The 21,533-nt window shown below is 40.5% G+C and overlaps 1 protein-coding gene across 1 annotated transcript in view; it reads left to right on the forward strand.

Annotated features, from left to right (window-relative positions):
• arhgap39 (Rho GTPase activating protein 39) overlaps nt 1-21,533 on the forward strand; it is a 242,489-nt gene that overhangs the window by 175,009 nt on the left and 45,947 nt on the right. The window contains exon 3 of the mRNA XM_078169082.1: nt 16,411-17,704. Within this exon, the coding sequence (XP_078025208.1) occupies nt 16,411-17,704 (1,294 nt within the window). The remainder of the gene's footprint in view (nt 1-16,410; nt 17,705-21,533) is intronic.

Genomic DNA, 21,533 nt, shown 5'->3' on the forward strand with positions numbered 1-21,533 from the left:
TACGAGGGGTCTTTGTCTAAATCCATCATTTTAAGGTCATAGTTACTGAGTCTTGACTTGTAAAGATCAACTGTATAGGTGTTTTGCCCGAAAAGTGCCATTTACATTTGAAAATTCTGGGTTGTCTGTCTATTCTTGTGAATGCGATATCTCAAAAATGCCTTGAGGGAGTCTCTTCAAATTTGGTACAAACATTCACTTGGAGTCAAGAATAAACTAATTAGAATTTGGTGGTTGAAGGTAAAAGATCAAGGTCACTGTGACCTAACAAAAATAGTTTTTGGACATAACTCAAGAATTCATACACTCTTAAGTGCAATATTGTAGGCAACTGGACTTGCTTGCGTTTCTTGAAGATGTTTCGCCTCTCACCCAAGAAGCTTCTTCAGTTCTAAATGACTGGTACGAAGTTACAGGCTATAAACCATGTGTGGGTGGGAACCCTTGCAGAGTCACAGGGGTCACGTGAGCTCTTAGTTTCAGTCGTTAAGGTCACAATGTGAGTAGTTGACCCACCTGGCCACCATGTGAGTTGTTAGGGTCAGGTGGGACCAGGGTTGAATGGGTGTGAAGTCGTCTGGGGAAGGATCCCAAGACTGCATTGTAGGTGGGGGATAAGTAGTGTCGTAAGCCACCCCCTCTGTTTAACGATGGTCGTTCCAGCTTGACGTAGATGGCTTCTTTTACTCCCCTTTCAGACCATCTTTCCTCCCTTTGTACCAGTCATTTAGAACTGAAGGAGCTTCTTGGATGAGAGGCAAAATGTCTTCAAGAAACGCAAGCAAGCCCAGTTGCCTGCGATATAGCACTTACGATTACCATGACCTGGATGACTGAGAATCTTCACTGGCAATTCATACACTAATTATGACAGATTTCTCTAAAATGTATAATAGAACTGGACTGATTAGACTTTGGTGGTCAAAGATCACTGTGATCTCACAAAACATTTGTCCATAACTCAAGATTCAACAATTCATAAATTTCACAAAAATGTCTAATACATTAAATAATGAAATTATGACATTTTATATACAAAAGGTCAAAGGTCAGCTTCAGTGTGACATTATGATGTTCTGCATAAAACACTTTTCTGGCCATTACTCAATGTCACTTCTCAGGAACAGAAGGGGAGACATTAGGTCAGATACTGAATTGGTGACTCTAATCTTGGGTGCCCACCTTGAAACTGTGCTGATTGTATAGCTTTTCTGTGCTGTCAGGGGGAAGATGTGTGAAGTATCCGTGATTTCACAGACTTGGATGTAAACTGTACGTACAACTTGACTGGTTCACAGAGTCATATAACCAAGAGGCGGTAATTCTAGTTCTGTCATCACTGGCCATGATGTCTGGAAAAGTGGCAGCTGCAGGCTACCAGTCAGCTACACTGTGTCATCTTTAGTGGTGGTTTTCCCTGTGGATGCATGCGACTAGAAAAGACAGTGAAAAAAATACAGGGAGAGTTAGTGATCCCGCTTTTGATTTCAATAATTCAATTGAAAGCTCATTTCCATTAATTTCCGATGTAGAATCTAAATTGTGACACCCCCTGATACACACACACACACACAAGCACAAATGGCTAAGGTAGCCTGATTTTGTTCGATTCATTGCCAGGGATATAAAAGATCTGTGGTAGAGCTTCTTATTGTACTGCTGGTGCTCAGCCTGTCAGTATACCTGAGACCTTGATGTGTTGGGACACTGCTGTTTACCTAATATTTTTGCAGCTGTTTTACTCAACATAATTATATAACCTATTTTACATAGGCTGTCAGTTTAATTAAGGATACAGGCTTATCTCCTTAGACAGCCTCTGGAGTGGTTCTGTGTACGGTTGCAAATTGAAGGAATATTCGTGGTGAAAACTTTCCAAGGGAATTAACAGGATTTAATGGGAATTCATTGGAAATTAAGTGGAAATATATGGGTTATTTGCTCAGGTTGTATTTACCATGTTATAGGCAGATAGAAACAATCCTTTGACCATATCAGCAGACATAATCCATTTATTTTCAGCCTAAATCCATTAAATTGTCAGATACATACAATGAGAAATGTGCCAGTGTGCTAAGTTAGCAAGACAGCAAGTTAACTAATGGGGAGAGATGCTTTGAAAATTTAAACTGTGTGGATTGTGTGTGAACATAGGGTTTAAAGTGAGCAACCAATTTGTAAAGCCATTTTTTACAAAAATGAATTGAAATAGATCAGTTAAGGGAACTCCTCAATTATCCTGCATGGTAACAGCTATAGTAGCTAGCAAAAACTAGCAGATGGTGTCAACAAGTTATGAAGTGTGTACTTTGCTTAAGGCTAATGTTGGCAGGTTAACTGAAATACCATAAATAAATACAAAATATATTTACCCCAGAAAAATAATCAAAACTTAAATGTAATCATGTAGTGCTTTGGCTCACACAGTGCAGTAGTGTTGGCAGTAGTGTGGGCTACACATGTGATGACAGAATGCACTGTGCATGCAGAGGGTTATAATTTTACTGAATTCCTATTGAATAGGATGCTGGCAAAGTATCTCTACATGTGATTGAAGAGTGTGCTGCTGAATGGAGTGCATAGTGACAGTTTAATTAAATAGGCACACTTTTGACCAAAACATGCCGTAAGAATTAGTATTGTTATTTTTATGTGTATTGTCCCCCAAATAAGTTCACTGTTAAAAGGCAAACTTTTTCCAAAATTTCTCAAACCTAACTTCCCTTGGAAAATTTCCTGAAATATTTTGAGAAGCTGTTCTTAATACATCATATGTGTTTCACTAAACAGCAGTGCAAGGAGCAGTGTTGGAGGGGGCATATTGTTCAGGTACTCTGAGATGAGACTCTAGTCCTTTTCAAAAGAGCAAAAGAGGTATGATGGGTGTGATGTATGACACAATAGTGTTGGCCTCTAGTGTGACATATAAGATACTCGTCGGGCAGATATGGCGGTTGAACTCATCCTCTGCTTGGATGGTAAGGAGCTCCTGGACCTCATTGTCTCCCGAGTTTGCAGATATCCCCCCCCCCCCAAACAACCTATTACAGCCGGGCTCCACCGGGCACGTCAGCGGCGCGACACGTCTGCAGCGCGAGTCCCGTAGCAGCTCGCCTCCCCTGTTAATCAATTACAGCGGCTCCACCGGCAACAGGAGTGGCGCGACAACCCCCGTCTGTCCTGCAACAACTCTCTATTTTAGGATGCTCTTCTATTTTTGTCGCACTACGCTCCCCTACGCGACCCTCCAGCAGATAAAAACTACATGAAATAGTGTGCTAAACGAGCACAATGTGTTTTTAAATGAATAAACCATTATCAGAGGTGATATGTGATGATTTTTTTTCATGCATTTACCCATGTTTATCCGTGACATTGTGTAAATGTCCGTGGCGGACATTTGAAAGCGAGTAGATGACAAACAGTACAGTAAATTTGTAGATAACGCAAATATATGTAATAACTTAGGTGGACAATGCTTTCACTTACCCATTTCATGCAGGCTACATGCAGCCTCTCGGCTCAGCAAACGGTAAACAATCCCGCTGGCTTCTCTACGTGTTGCTTCCGTACACCGTCAGTGGAGCCCAAATGAATACGCCGCGACGCTACGCTGACGTGACGCTTACGTTTGCAGCCGGTGGAGCCCGGCCATTAGTGTAGCAGTCAGTTGGCTAGCTAGGTGTGTTGAGGTTTCAAAGAGGGTTTGAACTCTTTTCTCAAGCCTCGCAACTACTTCCATCACTTTATGTGTCAACCAAGTGCAACACAGTGAATGTTTGCCTTTATCCCCATTTTTATGATTCTCTTTATGCCTCCGCCCTGGTGACAGCTGTGGCCAGAGGCTTTCTATGTTTTTCAGGTTGTCTGTCCATCCTTCCATCTGTCAATCCCGTTCTCACAAATGCTATATCTCAAAAATGCTTTGAGGGATTTATTTTTTTTTTCAAATTTGGCAGGTACGTCCACTTGGACTCAACAATGAACTGTTTGCTGTAGATTTTGGTGGTCACAGTTCACCATGACCTCGTCTTTCTCATTCTTAGGAAAATTTGGAGGGAACTGCTTCAAATTTGGCACAAACGTCCACTTGGACTAAAGAATGAACTAATTAGAAATTTGGTGGTGATAGGTTAAGGTCACTGTGACCTTGGATCTATCTCATTTTTGTATAAGTGCTATCTCAAGAAGACCTCAAGGGAGTTTCCTCAAATTTGGCACCATTATGGATGTGTTGTATGACTTTATTTGTTTCCAGCATACTAAGGCCTTAACAACTTACATTAGCTCCCTATTACTGGCTTACAACCAAAGAGGTAAAGAAAGCACCCTTGATGAACACCTAAAAAATGCATTATGAAAGCCATGACTCCTGTTGATAGTTTTATTTGAATTCACAAATATGTGAGACTACAATGGCATGATAAGCATTAATGACTTGTTGTAGGGATGTAAGACATACAGGCCATCAATGGCTCTGGTGGCTGAGAGTCAAGGCACCATCTCAGGAAAGGTTTATTACCTGTAGTAACTGACCGTTTACAGTGGTCACTGTTATACATACATATTGGGGCTGCAGAAGCAAAAAAAAAAAAGGAGCAATCTGAAATATGGTGCTGTGTGAGCAAAATTACAAATTGGCATTACCACCTCCCCTCTTCCACCAAGCCTTTACCTGCCCGTTCTGTGTCTTTTACTGTGAAAGGGAATTATTCGTGGATGGTCCAAGAAACTGGCCATGAAGCCACTTCTGTCCTCAAATCTTTGATCCTTGGAGCATGCAGGGTTTTGTGTGTGTGTGTGTGTGTGTGTGTGTGTGTGTGTGTGGTGAAGAGGCCTGGTGGCACAGCTGCAGACTGTCAGTACAGATGGCTGAGAGATCTGCTCTCACGCATCCCTTATTGGATCTGGTTAAATGTGAAGTGTCTACCAACTCTTTCAGCATCTCTCTCACACACACACACACACACACACACACACACACAAAATAGCAGCAGTGGAGTCACAGTTACCATGTGGTCTGCACCACGTGTAAACTGATACACACAAACCCTTTTCAGATTGTGTGCCAAGTGTTAGACTATGAAATGTTAAAAAGTGCAAACGACACTGTTTTGTTTTTTATAGCTGGTAATTTTTATTTCTCACTATGCAGAACAAGAGGGATAAACAACAATTCAATGCATCTATAACGGCTATAAAGCCATTTTTGAGCAAATAGTGGCTTAATTCTAAGAAAATCTATTGAAAATTAAAGCTGCAAGTGACATTTATCAGGGTCCAAGCAGATTGCAAGCATTTAAATGCATGTTTCTTTTTTAATTTACAAGAGACAAAACATTTGATGCTGTGTTCAGAGAAAATGTGTTTTGTTTTTTCCTTGAAAATGCCAAGATTCAGACCACCTGCAGGCGCTGCTTAGATCCCTAATACCTAATAAGTCGCCGGGGCCCACAGGTGGTCATCGATAAATTAAGTTTTTTGACAAATTGTAGTGTTAAACTTGTGTTTGATGTATTATGGTTCTAATTATGGTTATATTCATCTATGTTGAAAATGTTTCTGAAAATTAATCATTCAATTCCAAATCTTAAAACTTTACCATTTACTAATACAATTTACAAAACCATAGATTGTCTATGTATCTTTATGCCAAGTCCATGTACAAAACATACAAATATGACATCTGGAGATGAGTATAGAGAGCACCAAAATCACCTACCCAGTATCAAGTAGGCCTAATACTAATATGATATGATGTGATATTATGTGAAATTAAAAAAAAATAATAATTTGCTTCAGTTTAACTTTAATAGTTCGACATTTCATGAAATAAATTGTCTATTTTTGTTTTTCTTTCACTTATTAATACTATAAACAAAGTGGGATCTCATTGTCTTGCACAATATATATGACATTTACAGTAGGAAAATGGCTGGCGCCATTAGTAATCTTTCTTTTTATACACAGCGCGTCCACTGGACAGTCAAACATCATCGAGTCATCATCGACATGAGTGAATGCAATGTTGAGCAGGGCACAATCACATTATCACAACAAGGCGCGTCCCCTACATGGTAAAATATCATTATTGACATGAGTGAATACAGCTTCTGCTGTCACAGCAGACATTGCAACAGAAAATAACAGGGATGTCTGTAGTAATATCCTTCATATACATGAATTTGGGTGCATTTATGAATCTCAAAATGTAAGGTTATTGTCTACCAGCGGTTCTCGGAAACTCTGTGCTGTGCCAACAACACCGCCACCTCAGGGCACAGAGCAGAGAGCGGGGGATGACAGCGGACACGCCGGTGTCAGATCTGTGCAGAGCACTGGAGCAAAAACACCGACATATCATGGACAGTATGACACTAACATCCAAAACACATGTTTCACTCCCAATGTTTTTTTTGTGAAATGAGAAATACTTTTAAAATAAATAAAGTCACACAATGACAATGATTTCGACATGGTTTTAATGTTCACAGTGTGGCCTCTGGGGAAAGTAACAGTGCATGCCGAGGATGCATTGCTAGTAAGTGTACTGTGTCCTATGTTTTTAATGCATCAGGGATACAGGACGCGTACCTAGCAACATCACCACATGTAGCACAAAATAAGATACCATTTAAGGCCTGCTAGACTAACACATTCAACATTCTTACACAAAATACAAGTCAGTGAATCAGTGTAAATTGCCACAGCATACCTGACCTTGAAGGCTGATGGAGGAGCTGTACAGATTTTCAGATTTTCAGTGGTGGTAGCTAACAGTCCAGTGGCACAGCTGTAGTTTCACCCTCCATGTCCCTCACACTGTGCCCACCAGTGGTCACATGCCGTATTGTCTTGGTACAGCATTAACCTGGCTGGTGACATCTCCTGAGCATCACAATTTTGTCATGCTCATTATTATTAGGTCTACAAGCGCTATGCTTTGTCTTGTAGTTAATATTTTACACACGGTACAGTAGAAATTGTCATGACTGACAACATATCAGTACATACAAATGTAATTTTAATTGTCTAATCAATTAACTCTCTGTTGATTACTCAATCAACTAATCATTAAGATATTACTTAGGACTGCTGCTCTAATTCTGGATTTTATAGACACTATAGACATATATTTTAGTCAAAGGATAGTGTGATATAACTGTCCATGATTCCATGAGGCAACTACAGCACATCAGCACAACCACAACCACAACAGTGACTTATTGAGTATTTTGAGTATCTTGCCTTCCCCCTTATTGTGGCTGCAATGAGAGTTGATGTGTTATGTAAGTCATAACAAATAACCACAGGATATTGTTTAGCTTTGTTTTCTTCTCCCTGAGTCACTGTCTGTATTTTCAGTTAGTCTGTGCACAACATTTAGAAGGCTGTGAAATTTGAATGTTGTTTGAGTGCTTGTCCTTTGATTGTCTTTATTTGTGAATAATGGAATTACACATTCTTTGGTTCATTTTATTGAAAGAACAGATGTAGGTTTTCATTCAAGTCTTACTCATAATACTACAATATTCAACTTAAATGTTCAACACTGTACTGTCTTATATGACTTTAATGACATAAATACAACCTAAAAAAGAGAAAAGTCGAAACAAAAGTACCGGTGTGAATATTTAAAGACACACTGATTAACACAAAAGTACTTGTTTACTAGATACATACATACATACACATACAACAAAAATAATAAATAGTCCCTATCAGCAAAAAACGGAGAAAACGCCACCATTGCAACTTGTGGGAGAAATGTACAAATGATAACAAAACATCTTTTTTTTTAGTCCCTTCCACAGCACCCACCACCCCTTGTCCCCTCCACCCCACTGACCAGTAGAACAAGTAACACATACACATACAGATACACACATTTATACATACTAATAGATACATATATATATATACATATATATATATATATATATATATATATACATATACAAACCAAAATTGAATAAATAAATAAAATAATAACATTACTCACATAACATACACATACATGTGGGTAAATATAAATGGATTCCTCCTTATGAAGATATTATAGTATTTAAAGTATCTATGTTTACCGTCCAGGCCTTGATTGTATCTGAAGTAACTCCATTCAGTTTAGCAGAGGACAGCTCCATTGCTAGGATATCCAGTACAATAGCTATCCACTGATCCATTGGGAGAGCATGAGGGTGTTGCCATCTCAAAGCGAGCATCTTTTTAGCTGCAGCACAACCTGCCAGCCAGAGATGCCACTGATTGATTGTCATATTAAATTTAGTGCCATCATTTAATAGCATAAGTTCTGGGGTGCAAGCTAATTGGATTTGGGTTGCTTTGGATAAGAAAGTTGTTATATCTGTCCAGAATTTCTCAACAGGTGGGCAATCCCACATTATGCAAAGATATGTCCCCCTGATGCTGTAAATAGCAGAGACTGCAGTTTAGGGAAGTTGTCTTCCTCATAACATATGCTTTTTTTGGAGTCAAATAAAACCGATGTATGAATTTATAGTTGATTATTTGATGATTTCAAACATTGATTACAGAGTGTTCTGTTGAACTGTGAAATTACTGATTGTCTTATGGCCTGAGCCAGCAGTTCTAATGAAAGACTAAAAATTAAAGGGCTAAGTGGGTCCCCTTGCCTACTGCGCCTTGTAATTTTAAAGGGAGTAGAACAAATGTTACCTGTAATTACCAATTCTATGGATTGGCATAAAATGTTTTTATCATTCTAATGAAGTTTTTACCTAATTATCTGTTTAACACTATCCATAGATAGGACCATTCTAGGCGGTCAAACATGAATGAACTCGTTTTGGTAACACTATTTCTAACTGGGATGCTAATACTTTGGAAAACAGTTTAATATCTGAATTTATTAATGATATAGGGAGATAATGAGAGCATTTGGTAGGATCTGTATCCTTTTTATGTCATAATAATATTAAAGCAGTATTGGCATCTCTCCCAAATGCTCCTACTTTAATGCTGTATTTATCATAGCAAGGAGTGGTGGACCTAAATCACTTCAAAATGTCGAATATACTTCTGGAGGTATGCCATCCAGGCCAGGTGACTTACCCTTCTTCATTGTATTTAAAGCAGTTCGGAGTTCAGTTAACGACAGAGGAGCATCCAGAGCCTGAGCGTCTTGTAATATTCTAAAGTGAAAGCAGATCTCCTCTCTCTGATAGTATTGTTGCTATATCCGCTGAGTGATCATTTGAGGTCGGTTAGCTTGCAAATAGGCGGCTAGTTCTATTACCATTTATGTAGTGATTAGCCTTTGATTTGTTAATGGTGAATTCTGCCTTTTGTGAAAGTATTGTATTTAATTCCGATTTAAGTTTAATTAATGATATTGCACGTGTCAAAATGCTTTGCTTTATTAACTTCTGATTCATAAGATGTTGTAAAATTCCTAATATAGCCTTGTATCGCATCCCACACAATCTGAGGATCATCAACACAGTCTTTATTTATAGAGATAAACTCTTTTAATCTCATTTTAAGTTGGTGACAGAAAGCATCATCCTGCAGCATAGAAAGATTAAAACCCTGGCCCTTCTTGGTAGATTCTCAACTTCAACTTGGCAGCAGTAAGCATAGTGGTCTGAAAGGCTCATATGTTTGATTTGTATTTTAATTAGCGATGGAATAAGTTGTGGTTGATATAAAAATAAAATCAATTCTTGAAAACATTTTATGTCTGTTAGAATAAAATGTAAATTCTCTGGCTTTTGGGTTGTGGATTCACCTAGCATCTTTGAGATCAAAACTGGAAATAAGATGCTACAGTGCTCTAGTAGCTTTTGGACTGGAATTTGTCTTGCTTGTTTTATCTAATGAACAGTCAAGCACTGTATACATGTCTGTCCCAAAAATCAGTTGGAATTCAGAAAGCTCTGCTAAAACCCCACTGAATGAATCAAAAAAGGTTTTGATCAAATATAGTTGGAGCATAAACACAGAGAAAAGCCATTTTCTTTCTATCATAAAAACACTTCATGAAAGTAATTCTACTGTCATAACCCTCACCATTAGCCAGAATGATTATTTATTATGATCATTAAATATAATTGTTTTTTTATGGATTATTACTACAACCCCTTTAGTTTAATTTGTTGCAGATGAAAAAGCTATTGGTTTATATAGATGGTTTTCCAATCTGCAAATGTCTTTTCTCAGGAGATAACTTTCTTGTATCATGATGTAGATCTGCCTTATTTCTGGCTAGGATATCAAAGCAACAGGCATGTTAAAGTCTTGTCATTGTTTAACATTTGAAAATACAAATCATGAAAGTAAAATGTAAAAAAAGGTAAGCAGCAGAAAAGCAGATGAAAAGACAAAACAAAAAACAACAGCAAAAAAAAAAAAAAGAAAAACAACTTAGATTTGGTCACTTCCCCCCACCCCTTCCTGATTTTGCAAAAACCCCACCACCCGCCTGTCCCTTCGGAAATTTGTTTTGGTCCCAGTCTGCAACAGCTGTAAGCCCAAACATGTAGTAAATCCACATACTTGGGGTCTAGACATATTTTAATTTGTCAATTTTTACAGGAGTCAGTTTTTCTAGTTTTGTCTATAGTTGCATGGCTGGTTAAGTTCATGTTCTTAGTGATTTGTGACAAACGGATTGACAATAATGAGATATGCAGTGGAATAAAGTAATTTTATCAACATTGAGATTCTCACCTTCTTTTACGTATACTACGCTACATACGGGGCAGCTGTTTCTCAGGAGGTAGAGTCAGTATCTTCACATTACAATAGAGAAAAGGTATTTATTGTGTTAGTGCGACTAAAACTGGACTTTGAAAACACATGTTAACATGTTAGTTCGACTGAAATCGTACAAATCCAATTTCTCAAAGTCAGACTAACGCACCCAGATATTGTGATTCAGAGTCAAATTACTCCTGCATGTATACAGTCAATCGGACCCAAACTGACCAAGGCGCTCTGCACATGCTCCACGGTTTCCACCCTGGGCTTTGACCTGGAAGTGGAATAGCATTAAATGCGTATCAGAAGAAGAAGCTGGTAACAACAGGGTGAAATCTTCATCCAGCGTGCATCTCATCTGTATAAAAAGTAAAGTGTACAGCACGTATGAAATGCACAGAGCTGTAATATTGTCCACTGTGGTACCAGTTTGCCACTAGCTAACCGTAACTTGATTGTCGATTGTTTGGTCTGTGACGTAATAGGTCAACCGGTCCAATACTAACAAGCTGGAAGGGGGCATATTGCCACCTATCATAGCGGAGTCACACATACTTGGGTCAATAAATCGATTCCCCTCCCATGCTTGTTTACTGGGACAAGGATAGTAGTCCAATTAAAGGGCCTAGTCTAGCTATAGCCATAGCTTCACTCAACTGTACATGTAACGTACTGAGTGTGTCGTTACAATTGGCAGTTTGATTCTTGGCTCCTCCAGTCTGCATGTCATAGTGTCAAGATACAAATACAATGGATGTATGAAGGCTTGTGAAAGTTTAACTGATGAGGCATTTTGGTCACATGATGTGGCACCTTGTATCGTTGCTTCACCACCAGTGTATGAATGTGTGTGAATGGGTGAATGTGGCATGTACTGTAAAAGCGCTTTGAGTGGTTGGAAGACTAGAGAGGTGCTTTACAAATGCGAGTCCATTTACATACTGAACTTACACTCATTCTGCATGAAAGAATCAAGAGAAAAAAGGCAGCTAACAGCTTCTCTTTAGAATTGAATCAGAATAGATAGAATTAAAGGGTAACTGTAGCCAGTCATGAAAATAGGTGACAGTAGTTATATTCTCTGCTGAATTATAATACTGATACAATCAACATTATCACACTTCTGGCTACTGTGGGATTTGTTGGTACCTTAGAGAAATATCTCAGTCACTGACAGCTGACTGAGCAACAGAAATTAGTTTCTAGGTGAAGAAAAATGAGAAGAGGAATCTGCAGGTTGACGCTGCAGTAATGGAGACAAATGGGGACAGACTGGAAATGTGTCAACTGATTCGAAGGTCAAATGATTGTGAATAATTAATAACAATTCAGGATAGGGAGAGAAAGAACAACGTTCAGTGTGTAGTAATGACTAGAAGACAGAATGAAAACGTTGGCAGATAGAAATGGAGAATGGATAGACATGTGATGGACAAAGAGAAGCCTGAGAAGCAGAGAAGTGGATGGGCTGAGGAAAGTGGGGTAGAGCTCTGAGTCTGGAGCATGTTGCAATAGATGCCAACACAGCCCCTCCAATGCTTAATCCTGCCCTCTTTGTTTCCCTCCCTCTTAAACACATGCATATTAGGATCCACAAATACACAAACACTCACACTGCCACTATTGAGCCCCGGCCCTGGGGATCAGCGCGTGGAAGTATTTGGAAACGGATTGTGGCCATGCCACAATCGATGTCACACTTCCCTCCCACTTGGCCAGTTCACTTCTTGTTCCTCATCCCACACCGCTCTTTCTCCTCCATCCTGTTGTCTGACAAACAAGCTGAATGTAAGGGCCCACTCCCTGAGAGGAATGACTGAGTGAAAGTGTTTTTTTTTCTCTGTTCGTTGTTGTGGTAAAAAGTCTGGCCACACGGACCTGTCAGTGCATGTGAATCCCTGCGAGTGCATCCCACTGGCTAGCTCATCACTTTGCTGTTAGCTGCTAACTCAGCTCAGCCACCTTCATGTTGAGAACTGTGTGCAGACAAGCTCTGAGTCATTGATTTTATCTAAATGTTGTATAGTGCTACTTCAGAAATGCTGTTTGAATTTTGTCCAAACTGGCCAAGACTGGTCAACTCTCGATACTGACCTGAGAGCAACTTGACCTTCATAATTTTTTAGTTTTGATGGATGTGTTTATTAGGACTACCAATAATATATAAGGAAATCTTTGTGCACATTATATGAGAAAATTGAACATTTTCATTTTCAAATTCAATTATCATTTTCATCTTTAAAATAAAATTAAAATAATAAAAATACAGTATATAACCACAGGCAAAAGAAAAATAAAATTAACCATGATAAAGGTTCATCCAGAATTTAAAATGAAGTCCTGTCTGCAATTTAAATTTTAAAGTAAATGTTGTCTTTCAATTTAAAAAAAAAAAGAAAAGTTAATTTCACATTTAATGTGTCTTTTGTTTGACATTGCAGTCTGATTGTGATGGCCACAGACACACATGGTAATGTTTTCCCATTTCAAACTCTTTGAAGTCATTAGTTTGTCATCTACACAGGTTAATTTCATTTGTGGTCAACCATACCTGAACAGTTAACATCACCCAGTTGGTTTGATTTAGAAACTGTTTATTTGCATTCTAGCATTGTACAGTAGGGTTACACAGGCAAATTGTTTAATATTATCTGTTTGTTTGTCTTTGGTTACCCAAAATGGACAGCAACTACTTGGTTTGGCCAAGCCACTATATGTGCTCCCTCATGTGTCATTTTGACTGGTCAGTTTGTTCAAATAACACCTTGTTTAGTTATTATAATAATTAGTACAGTTGTTATGTTGACCTATTTTATTGGCCTAGTTATTATTTTCTTGGTTTGTAATTTTTCATGCTTTTTGGGGGGTGGGGGGTCTCTCTCCTCAAAGACATTAAAACATGAGGAGTCACATAGGTAGTTTGTTAAGAATGAAAGAAGAGAGCTTTAGAGACAGGTTCAAACCCAGCCCACTTTCACATCTCCTCTCATCTAACCGATGACTGTATAAAGTTGGTGTGGTTGTTAGATTTGAAGCCCTGGAACGTATTTCATTGGCTGAGCAGTTCCAGTAGACACATGCTCACACCATTGCAGACCCTTGCATTATCTCCACGCTGGTGATAGCTGTGGCGGAGGCATTATGTGTTTTTTGGGTTTTCTGTCTCTATGTAAGTCCGTTTGACGTAGACATATATATATACAGTACAGGCCAAAAGTTTGGACACACCTTCTCATTCAATGCGTTTTCTTTATTTTCATGACTATTTACATTGTAGATTCTCACTGAAGGCATCAAAACTATGAATGAACACATGTGGAGTTATGTACTTAACAAAAAAAGGTGAAATAACTGAAAACATGTTTTATATTCTAGTTTCTTCAAAATAGCCACCCTTTGCTCTGATTACTGCTTTGCACACTCTTGGCATTCTCTCCATGAGCTTCAAGAGGTAGTCACCTGAAATGGTTTTCCAACAGTCTTGAAGGAGTTCCCAGAGGTGTTTAGCACTTGTTGGCCCCTTTGCCTTCACTCTGCGGTCCAGCTCACCCCAAACCATCTCGATTGGGTTCAGGTCCGGTGACTGTGGAGGCAAGGTCATCTGCCGCAGCACTCCATCACTCTCCTTGTTGGTCAAATAGCCCTTACACAGCCTGGAGGTGTGTTTGGGGTCATTGTCCTGTTGAAAAATAAATGATCGTCCAACTAAACGCAAACCGGATGGGATGGCATGTCGCTGCAGGATGCTGTGGTAGCCATGCTGGTTCAGTGTGCCTTCAATTTTGAATAAATCCCCAACAGTGTCACCAGCAAAACACCCCCACACCATCACACCTCCTCCTCCATGCTTCACAGTGGGAACCAGGCATGTGGAATCCATCCGTTCACCTTTTCTGCGTCTCACAAAGACACGGCGGTTGGAACCAAAGATCTCAAATTTGGACTCATCAGACCAAAGCACAGATTTCCACTGGTCTAATGTCCATTCCTTGTGTTTCTTGGCCCAAACAAATCTCTTCTGCTTGTTGCCTCTCCTTAGCAGTGGTTTCCTAGCAGCTATTTGACCATGAAGGCCTGATTGGCGCAGTCTCCTCTTAACAGTTGTTCTAGAGATGGGTCTGCTGCTAGAACTCTGTGTGGCATTCATCTGGTCTCTGATCTGAGCTGCTGTTAACTTGCGATTTCTGAGGCTGGTGACTCGGATGAACTTATCCTCAGAAGCAGAGGTGACTCTTGGTCTTCCTTTCCTGGGTCGGTCCTCATGTGTGCCAGTTTCGTTGTAGCGCTTGATGGTTTTTGCGACTCCACTTGGGGACACATTTAAAGTTTTTGCAATTTTCCGGACTGACTGACCTTCATTTCTTAAAGTAATGATGGCCACTCGTTTTTCTTTAGTTAGCTGATTGGTTCTTGCCATAATATGAATTTTAACAGTTGTCCAATAGGGCTGTCGGCTGTGTATTAACCTGACTTCTGCACAACACAACTGATGGTCCCAACCCCATTGATAAAGCAAGAAATTCCACTAATTAACCCTGATAAGGCACACCTGTGAAGTGGAAACCATTTCAGGTGACTACCTCTTGAAGCTCATGGAGAGAATGCCAAGAGTGTGCAAAGCAGTAATCAGAGCAAAGGGTGGCTATTTTGAAGAAACTAGAATATAAAACATGTTTTCAGTTATTTCACCTTTTTTTGTTAAGTACATAACTCCACATGTGTTCATTCATAGTTTTGATGCCTTCAGTGAGAATCTACAATGTAAATAGTCATGAAAATAAAGAAAACGCATTGAATGAGAAGGTGTGTCCAAACTTTTGGCCTGTACTGTATGTCCCAATGTTATGAAGATGATATCTCAAATTTGGCACAAACGTGCACTTGGACTCAAGGATGAACTGATTAGATTTTGGTGGTCATAGGTTAAAGGTTAAGGTCACTGTGATCTCATCCATCTTATTATTGTGAATTTGACATCTCAAAAACACTGAGGGAAACTGAGGGAATTTCTTGAAATTCAGCACAAATGTCCAGTTGGACTCCTGGATGAACTGATTACAATTTGGTGGTCAGAGGTCACTGGGACCTCACAAAATATGGTTTTGGTCATAACTCAAGAATTCATAGACTTATTATGAAAAACTTTCACACAAACATCTAACTGGATAAATGATGAAGTGATGACATTTTATATCCAAAAGGTCAAAGGTCAGCTTCACTGTGACATCATAATGTTCTGCAAAACATTTGGTCAGATACTGAATTGGTGACACTAATCTTGAAACTGTGCTGACTGTGTAGATCTTCTGTGTGTAAAGCAGTCAAGTGTCTCTGACATTTTACATCCATGTCTGTGAAAACATGGATGTAAAACGTCAGAGACACTTGACTGGTTCATAGAGGCATACAAATGTGAAACGGTAACTCTAGTTTTAAATGCAGTCTAAACTAGAACAAAATGATATTCTGGCAAAAAGTTGAGGCCATGTAGATGATTATTACAATTGGCACAAAGGATATGATAATAAAATAGCTTCTTCAAAGTGTTACAAGGCCCCATTGTGTGAATGCGATAGACAGCACTTAGTCTGCTGCCTGACCATTAATTAAATCTTCTGTCTTCCTCTCCTCTCCTCTCCTCTCCTATCCTATCCTATCCTATCCTATCAGGACTTCACCCTTTAGGTGGAACACTGGTACAAAGGAGCGAATGCTAATCAAGGTGACAGACAGAGAGCCCAGCTTCTTGGCCCACCAGGGAAATGGTTATTCCCCCTGTGACCCCCCCACCCCTGGTCCCCCCTCTGGAGGGGGCACCACCTCACGAACCCGCCGTTCCTCTGGAGGAAACCCGCCTCAAGAACCCGATGGCTCCCCCGTTCTCTATTCCGACCGCCGTCAGTCTCCCTTTCTGAAGAGGGCTGAGCTGGGCAGCACAGGTACCCACCGCCGCTCCTCAGCTGACTCCCAGCCTCCCTCGCCTCGCTATGCCTATGAACCCCCACTTTATGAGGAGCCTCCGTCAGAGTACCAGCCCCCTCCCATCTATGAGGAGCCCCCCACTGACATGCACCTCTCTGACTCCTCCTCCTTCTACGGCACTGGCAAGTCACCTGCTCGTAAGTCTTCAGCCCCCCTCTATCACTCTCCCAAGCAGGGCCAGTCGCCTTATGGCCAGCTGGTCCTGACCAGGCAGAAGTGTCCAGAAAAGACCCAGAGTCTAGAGTACAGTCCTGTGGGGAAGGAGTACGTCAAGCAGCTGGTGTACGTGGAGCAGTCGTCTTCTAGCCCTCGCTTCAAGACAGCTGACCGCCTGCTGCGTTATGGCACTACAGGGGGCTATGGTGGCTCATATGGGGGATCCTATACTCTGCAGCACAGCCAGTCTCTAATCAGGGACCCCCGCCTACTGCTGGACTACAGTGGGGAGGGTGGAGAGGGAGGCCAGAGGTTGCTTTATGAAGACTCCATATCCTGGACATCCAGTCAGACCCACTCCCTCTCCTCTTCCTCTACAAGTGGTCCTGGGGCTTTCTCTCCCGGAGGTAACCGCAAACGGAAGAGCCGCAAGCCGTCCCTCCCCCAGGAGCTCGCACGCTGTGGAGGGCAAGAGGGGGAGCTGGCAGGCACAGCATCGGAGGCAATGCTGGCCCAGGCCAGGCTGGCGTGGGAGGCCCAGCAGGTGATGAAACAGAGGAGCAGTTGGGACTCTGGACAGGGTGGGGGGGCTGCCCAGAGTGGCGGCTCCAAAGATGGCTATGAGAGTGACGGGGCAGTGCCTCTGCCACTACCGGGACCAGTGGTGAGGGCGTTCAGTGAGGATGAGGCGCTGGCGCAGAGTGATGGCCATCACTGGAAACGCAGCACCTTTGATCGGCTGGGCTTCCCCCAAGCCCTGCTGGAGAAAAGCCTCTCTGTCCAGACCAACCTGGCCTCCCCTGAGCCTTATCTCCACCCCTCACAGGTACTGCTGCATGCTGGGAGTCTGTTTACACATTTAGGAGTAAAGGATAATTCTTCTGTCTTACAACTTTGATCTTATTTTCATAGTTTAGTCATTATTTCTGTGAGTTTACAACCTGTCTGACTGGCCATTTCTTTACCCCTACTTAGTTGTGTCACCATGTTCCCATATCTCAGCTATTTTTCCCCATGTCCACCAGTGTTTTTTTCCAGCTGAAAACATAAGGTGCTCCTCACTTGAAAGTGCTTTGGAAGCGCAGTGTTATTTCAGTTGAGATGCTTTGGTTGCATCTGGTTGCTGTGATATGGAATATCCACGGAAGTAAATATGTCGGCACAAGACAGAGTGCCTGCTCTAGATGAGGGGAAGGCTGAAGCATGCAGGGAGAGAGGACAGCCTGCCGGTCTGTGTGGGTTCATGAGAGAAAACATATGGTATATACAGTATGTTAACACATTTCTCCTCCATTGTTGTTGTTGTTATTCAGCCCTTGTATGTGTAAGATGTAACAGTTTGTCTTTCGAAAGTTGAACATTTTTCAACTCTTGATGTTCAGAAAAAAAATAGCGTTTGTAGTGTAGTAATTTCATGGAGCTACCATTGCAAAGAATTTTAGAAATACGAATACGAAAAATGTTATTATTCCAGATTTAAAAAATGCACAAAACTATGAAAATAAGATCCAGGCATTTTATGAAATGATTTCAGCTCTCTGGATACTTAGTTGCTGTCTCAGTGTCTCTCTTAAAAAGAAAAAAAAACAAATTTAATTACTCCTTATGCAAAAATATGGTAATACATATAACTTTCTAACAATTAAAAGATTATTAGAGATCCAGTGTGATAAAAATCAAAACTTGTGACATAGTTTTAAACATAGTGTAGAGCAGATGTAAATTCTACAACACTGTGATGTTGGCCCACCCTGGTGGAAAGCCATAGATGTTTCATGTAATGCTGCAGAGCCTTAGATTGTCTTATATAACCGTGACACTGCTGACTGGTCCAGTGAGACACTATCAGTGCACCCACAGTACACACACACACACACACACACACACACACACAAATATATATATATGTACACACCTAAAACAAAAGTAAAACAAAAGATGATCTGATCATCTAGCCCATACCAGTGACGAGAGGAATCTGTAATTAGCAATAGCTCCATATTCCTCTGGAGGATGTAGTTCTTTTATGTAGAACATCCCCGCACAGTGTATAGCCTACACATCATGACATGAACATCCAGCACTGGAAATGCTTCACGCTCCTTTTATATCACATGAGCTGTATGAGCGAATGGTGGCCAGTTGTCATGGAAATGCAGATGCTTAGACTTAAAGTGCTTAGTAAAAATGGAGGTGTCTACATTCCCATGGCAACTGGGAAAACTATGAAATAGTATGATTGAAAGCTCCAGAACAGCCACTAAATGGACCCTGAGATCCATTTAGCTCATTTTGTCAACTGTCCATATCTTTTTGTCTTGACCAGTTTTTAGTGAAGAATTGTTCCACCTTAATAGAACGAATTTCCACCATCTCTGCAGCAAATACATTACATTTCCCACAGTTTCACAATGAAAACCTCCCATTGGTTTGACATGTATTAAGAATTCCTGAGTGCAGAGCCGTTGTCTCTTGCGCGTGTATTGGGCATAAAATATTGTCGGGACAGATGTTAAGCTCAAGGCAGCCCAGCACTAAAATTATCAGCCTCTCCTCCATATTTTTCACAGACTGATACTTATGGAAGAAGGGAAAGATATCTGCTAGCTGTAATTATTTGTTCTTTTGACATGACATGTGGTGTGCACTGCTGCATTCCAAAAGTTGAGCTCTGTTTATCTCATGGCACAACCATTGCGACCTGAGAAGAAGGCGCTTCAAATTGCTTAGGCATTGCTCTGGCTTTTGAGCACGCCTGCTGCTCATCTACATTGAAAACAGTGGATTTGAGGGTGCAAAAAACACGCCATGTGTGCGGGCCATAAAGCTTTAAGGTAAAGAAGCAGCAGCAACAAAAGTTTTACAACGTTCAGAGTTTTTGTTACCAAATGATGTTGGTTTATTGCACTGTACCTTTTTATTCTAATTCAAGCAGTGAATGCGGGAATCGAATGAGTCTGTGAGTGGCTCACCAAAGGAACACTGAAATATGTCTTCACTGGTTGACTCTGAAGATGCAGCTATGTTAACTAGGGGTGTAAATCATCAGTTTCATCACAATACAGTCGGACCATGGTCACAAAGTGCTGTACAATAGAAATAAAACATAGTACAATACAATATTACATGGCAAACAAGGACAAGATATGCCTGGAATGCACCAAATAAACGGTTCAAATATATACACATGTAACACTGGAAAGATTATGTAATCACACCATAGGCACCGCATCTAAAAAGGCAACAGAAAAAAGGTGGGTTTTAAGGCTTTTTTTAAAACTCTCAACAGAGGTGGAGTTTTTTACTGTGGTGTGAAATTTGTTCCATAATTTTGGGGCCACCACAGAAAAGGCATGGTCACCTTTGGCTTTCAAATTAGTCCAGGGGACAGTAAGAAGCCCTGCATGGGATGATCTAAGGGGTCTCACAGGTGTGTGAGGACTGAGCAGATCACTAATATAGCTGGGAGCCAGGTCATGTAGAGCCTTGTAGGTAATTACAAGTATTTTAAAATCAATTCTAAATTTAACGGGTAACCAGTGCAGAGTGGCCAGGATGGGAGTTATGTGAGAGCGGCATGAGGACTTGGTGAGAACCCTCGCAGCAGCATTTTGCACTACCTGTAATCGGTTCAGAGAAGTTTGGGAGAAGCAAGTAAATAAGGAATTACGGTTATCCAGATGGATTACGTTAACCTTCAGGTCTTTCTGTCAGAGAGACTGTCCTGGAAGAAATCTTTTCATTTTAACCCAAGCCATCAACTTTTTCATAAAACTTCAGGAACATCTGGCTTAAAGCTCAAAAGGAAAACTTCTCCAAACAGCCATAAAACACAGATTAACAAGATCATTCAACAAAAGTATAACATTCAGCTCAGTAATAACTGTCAAGGTTCATGGACGAAACAATTGTTTTTTGCTAATCAACCATTATTAGCTTAAGCATGTTTACATTGCATAAATTAGCCTTGTGGCTAGCAGACATTTTTCCTCTTCTCACAGCTTACCAAACTACATGTAATGTTATTAATTTTCTTACTCAACAGTGGTTAAAGTCACTGCATCTCCTGACAGAACAGCTTGGTTGTATTTCAGCCTGCATGCACGTTTTTTCAGCCGAACAGTGTTAAAAGAGAGCAGCTAATGTTACTGTAGTGAGAATTAAGCAGAGTGAGACCCTTGGCAGGTAATTTTACGTCCTGTTTGATCTCGTAACATCATTGTTTGCATACGCCATGTGCTCTGTCTGTTGTCCTGTATTTTCTCCGAAATCCAAAATATTTCCACTCTGCTGATTTATTCCAGAGTAAATGATGTTATCCTCATCGTCTTTCTCTTGGCTGCTTGCCATCTGCCTGCCACTGTATGACGGTGACACAGATTTTCAAAATAAAAGCCTATGCTAAAGTTGACTATATGAATACGTGTTTTCACTTTGCATCGATGTGATTGGATCGTTTATCATTAAATCGATATATCGATCCAGATCGATGGATTGTTACACCCCTAATGTTAACTTGGAAGTCATAGCACTGATTAAATTAGTTACAAATTGTTTGTCTGTGCCAGAACTGTGTGATGTGATGATCACTTTCAGTCTGAGTGAGAGGAATGTGAATTTGTCTAAAACACAACCAACCTGTATTTATATGCAAA

This window comes from Epinephelus lanceolatus, chromosome 6 (assembly GCF_041903045.1).
Source record: "Epinephelus lanceolatus isolate andai-2023 chromosome 6, ASM4190304v1, whole genome shotgun sequence".
Lineage (NCBI taxonomy): Eukaryota > Metazoa > Chordata > Actinopteri > Perciformes > Serranidae > Epinephelus > Epinephelus lanceolatus.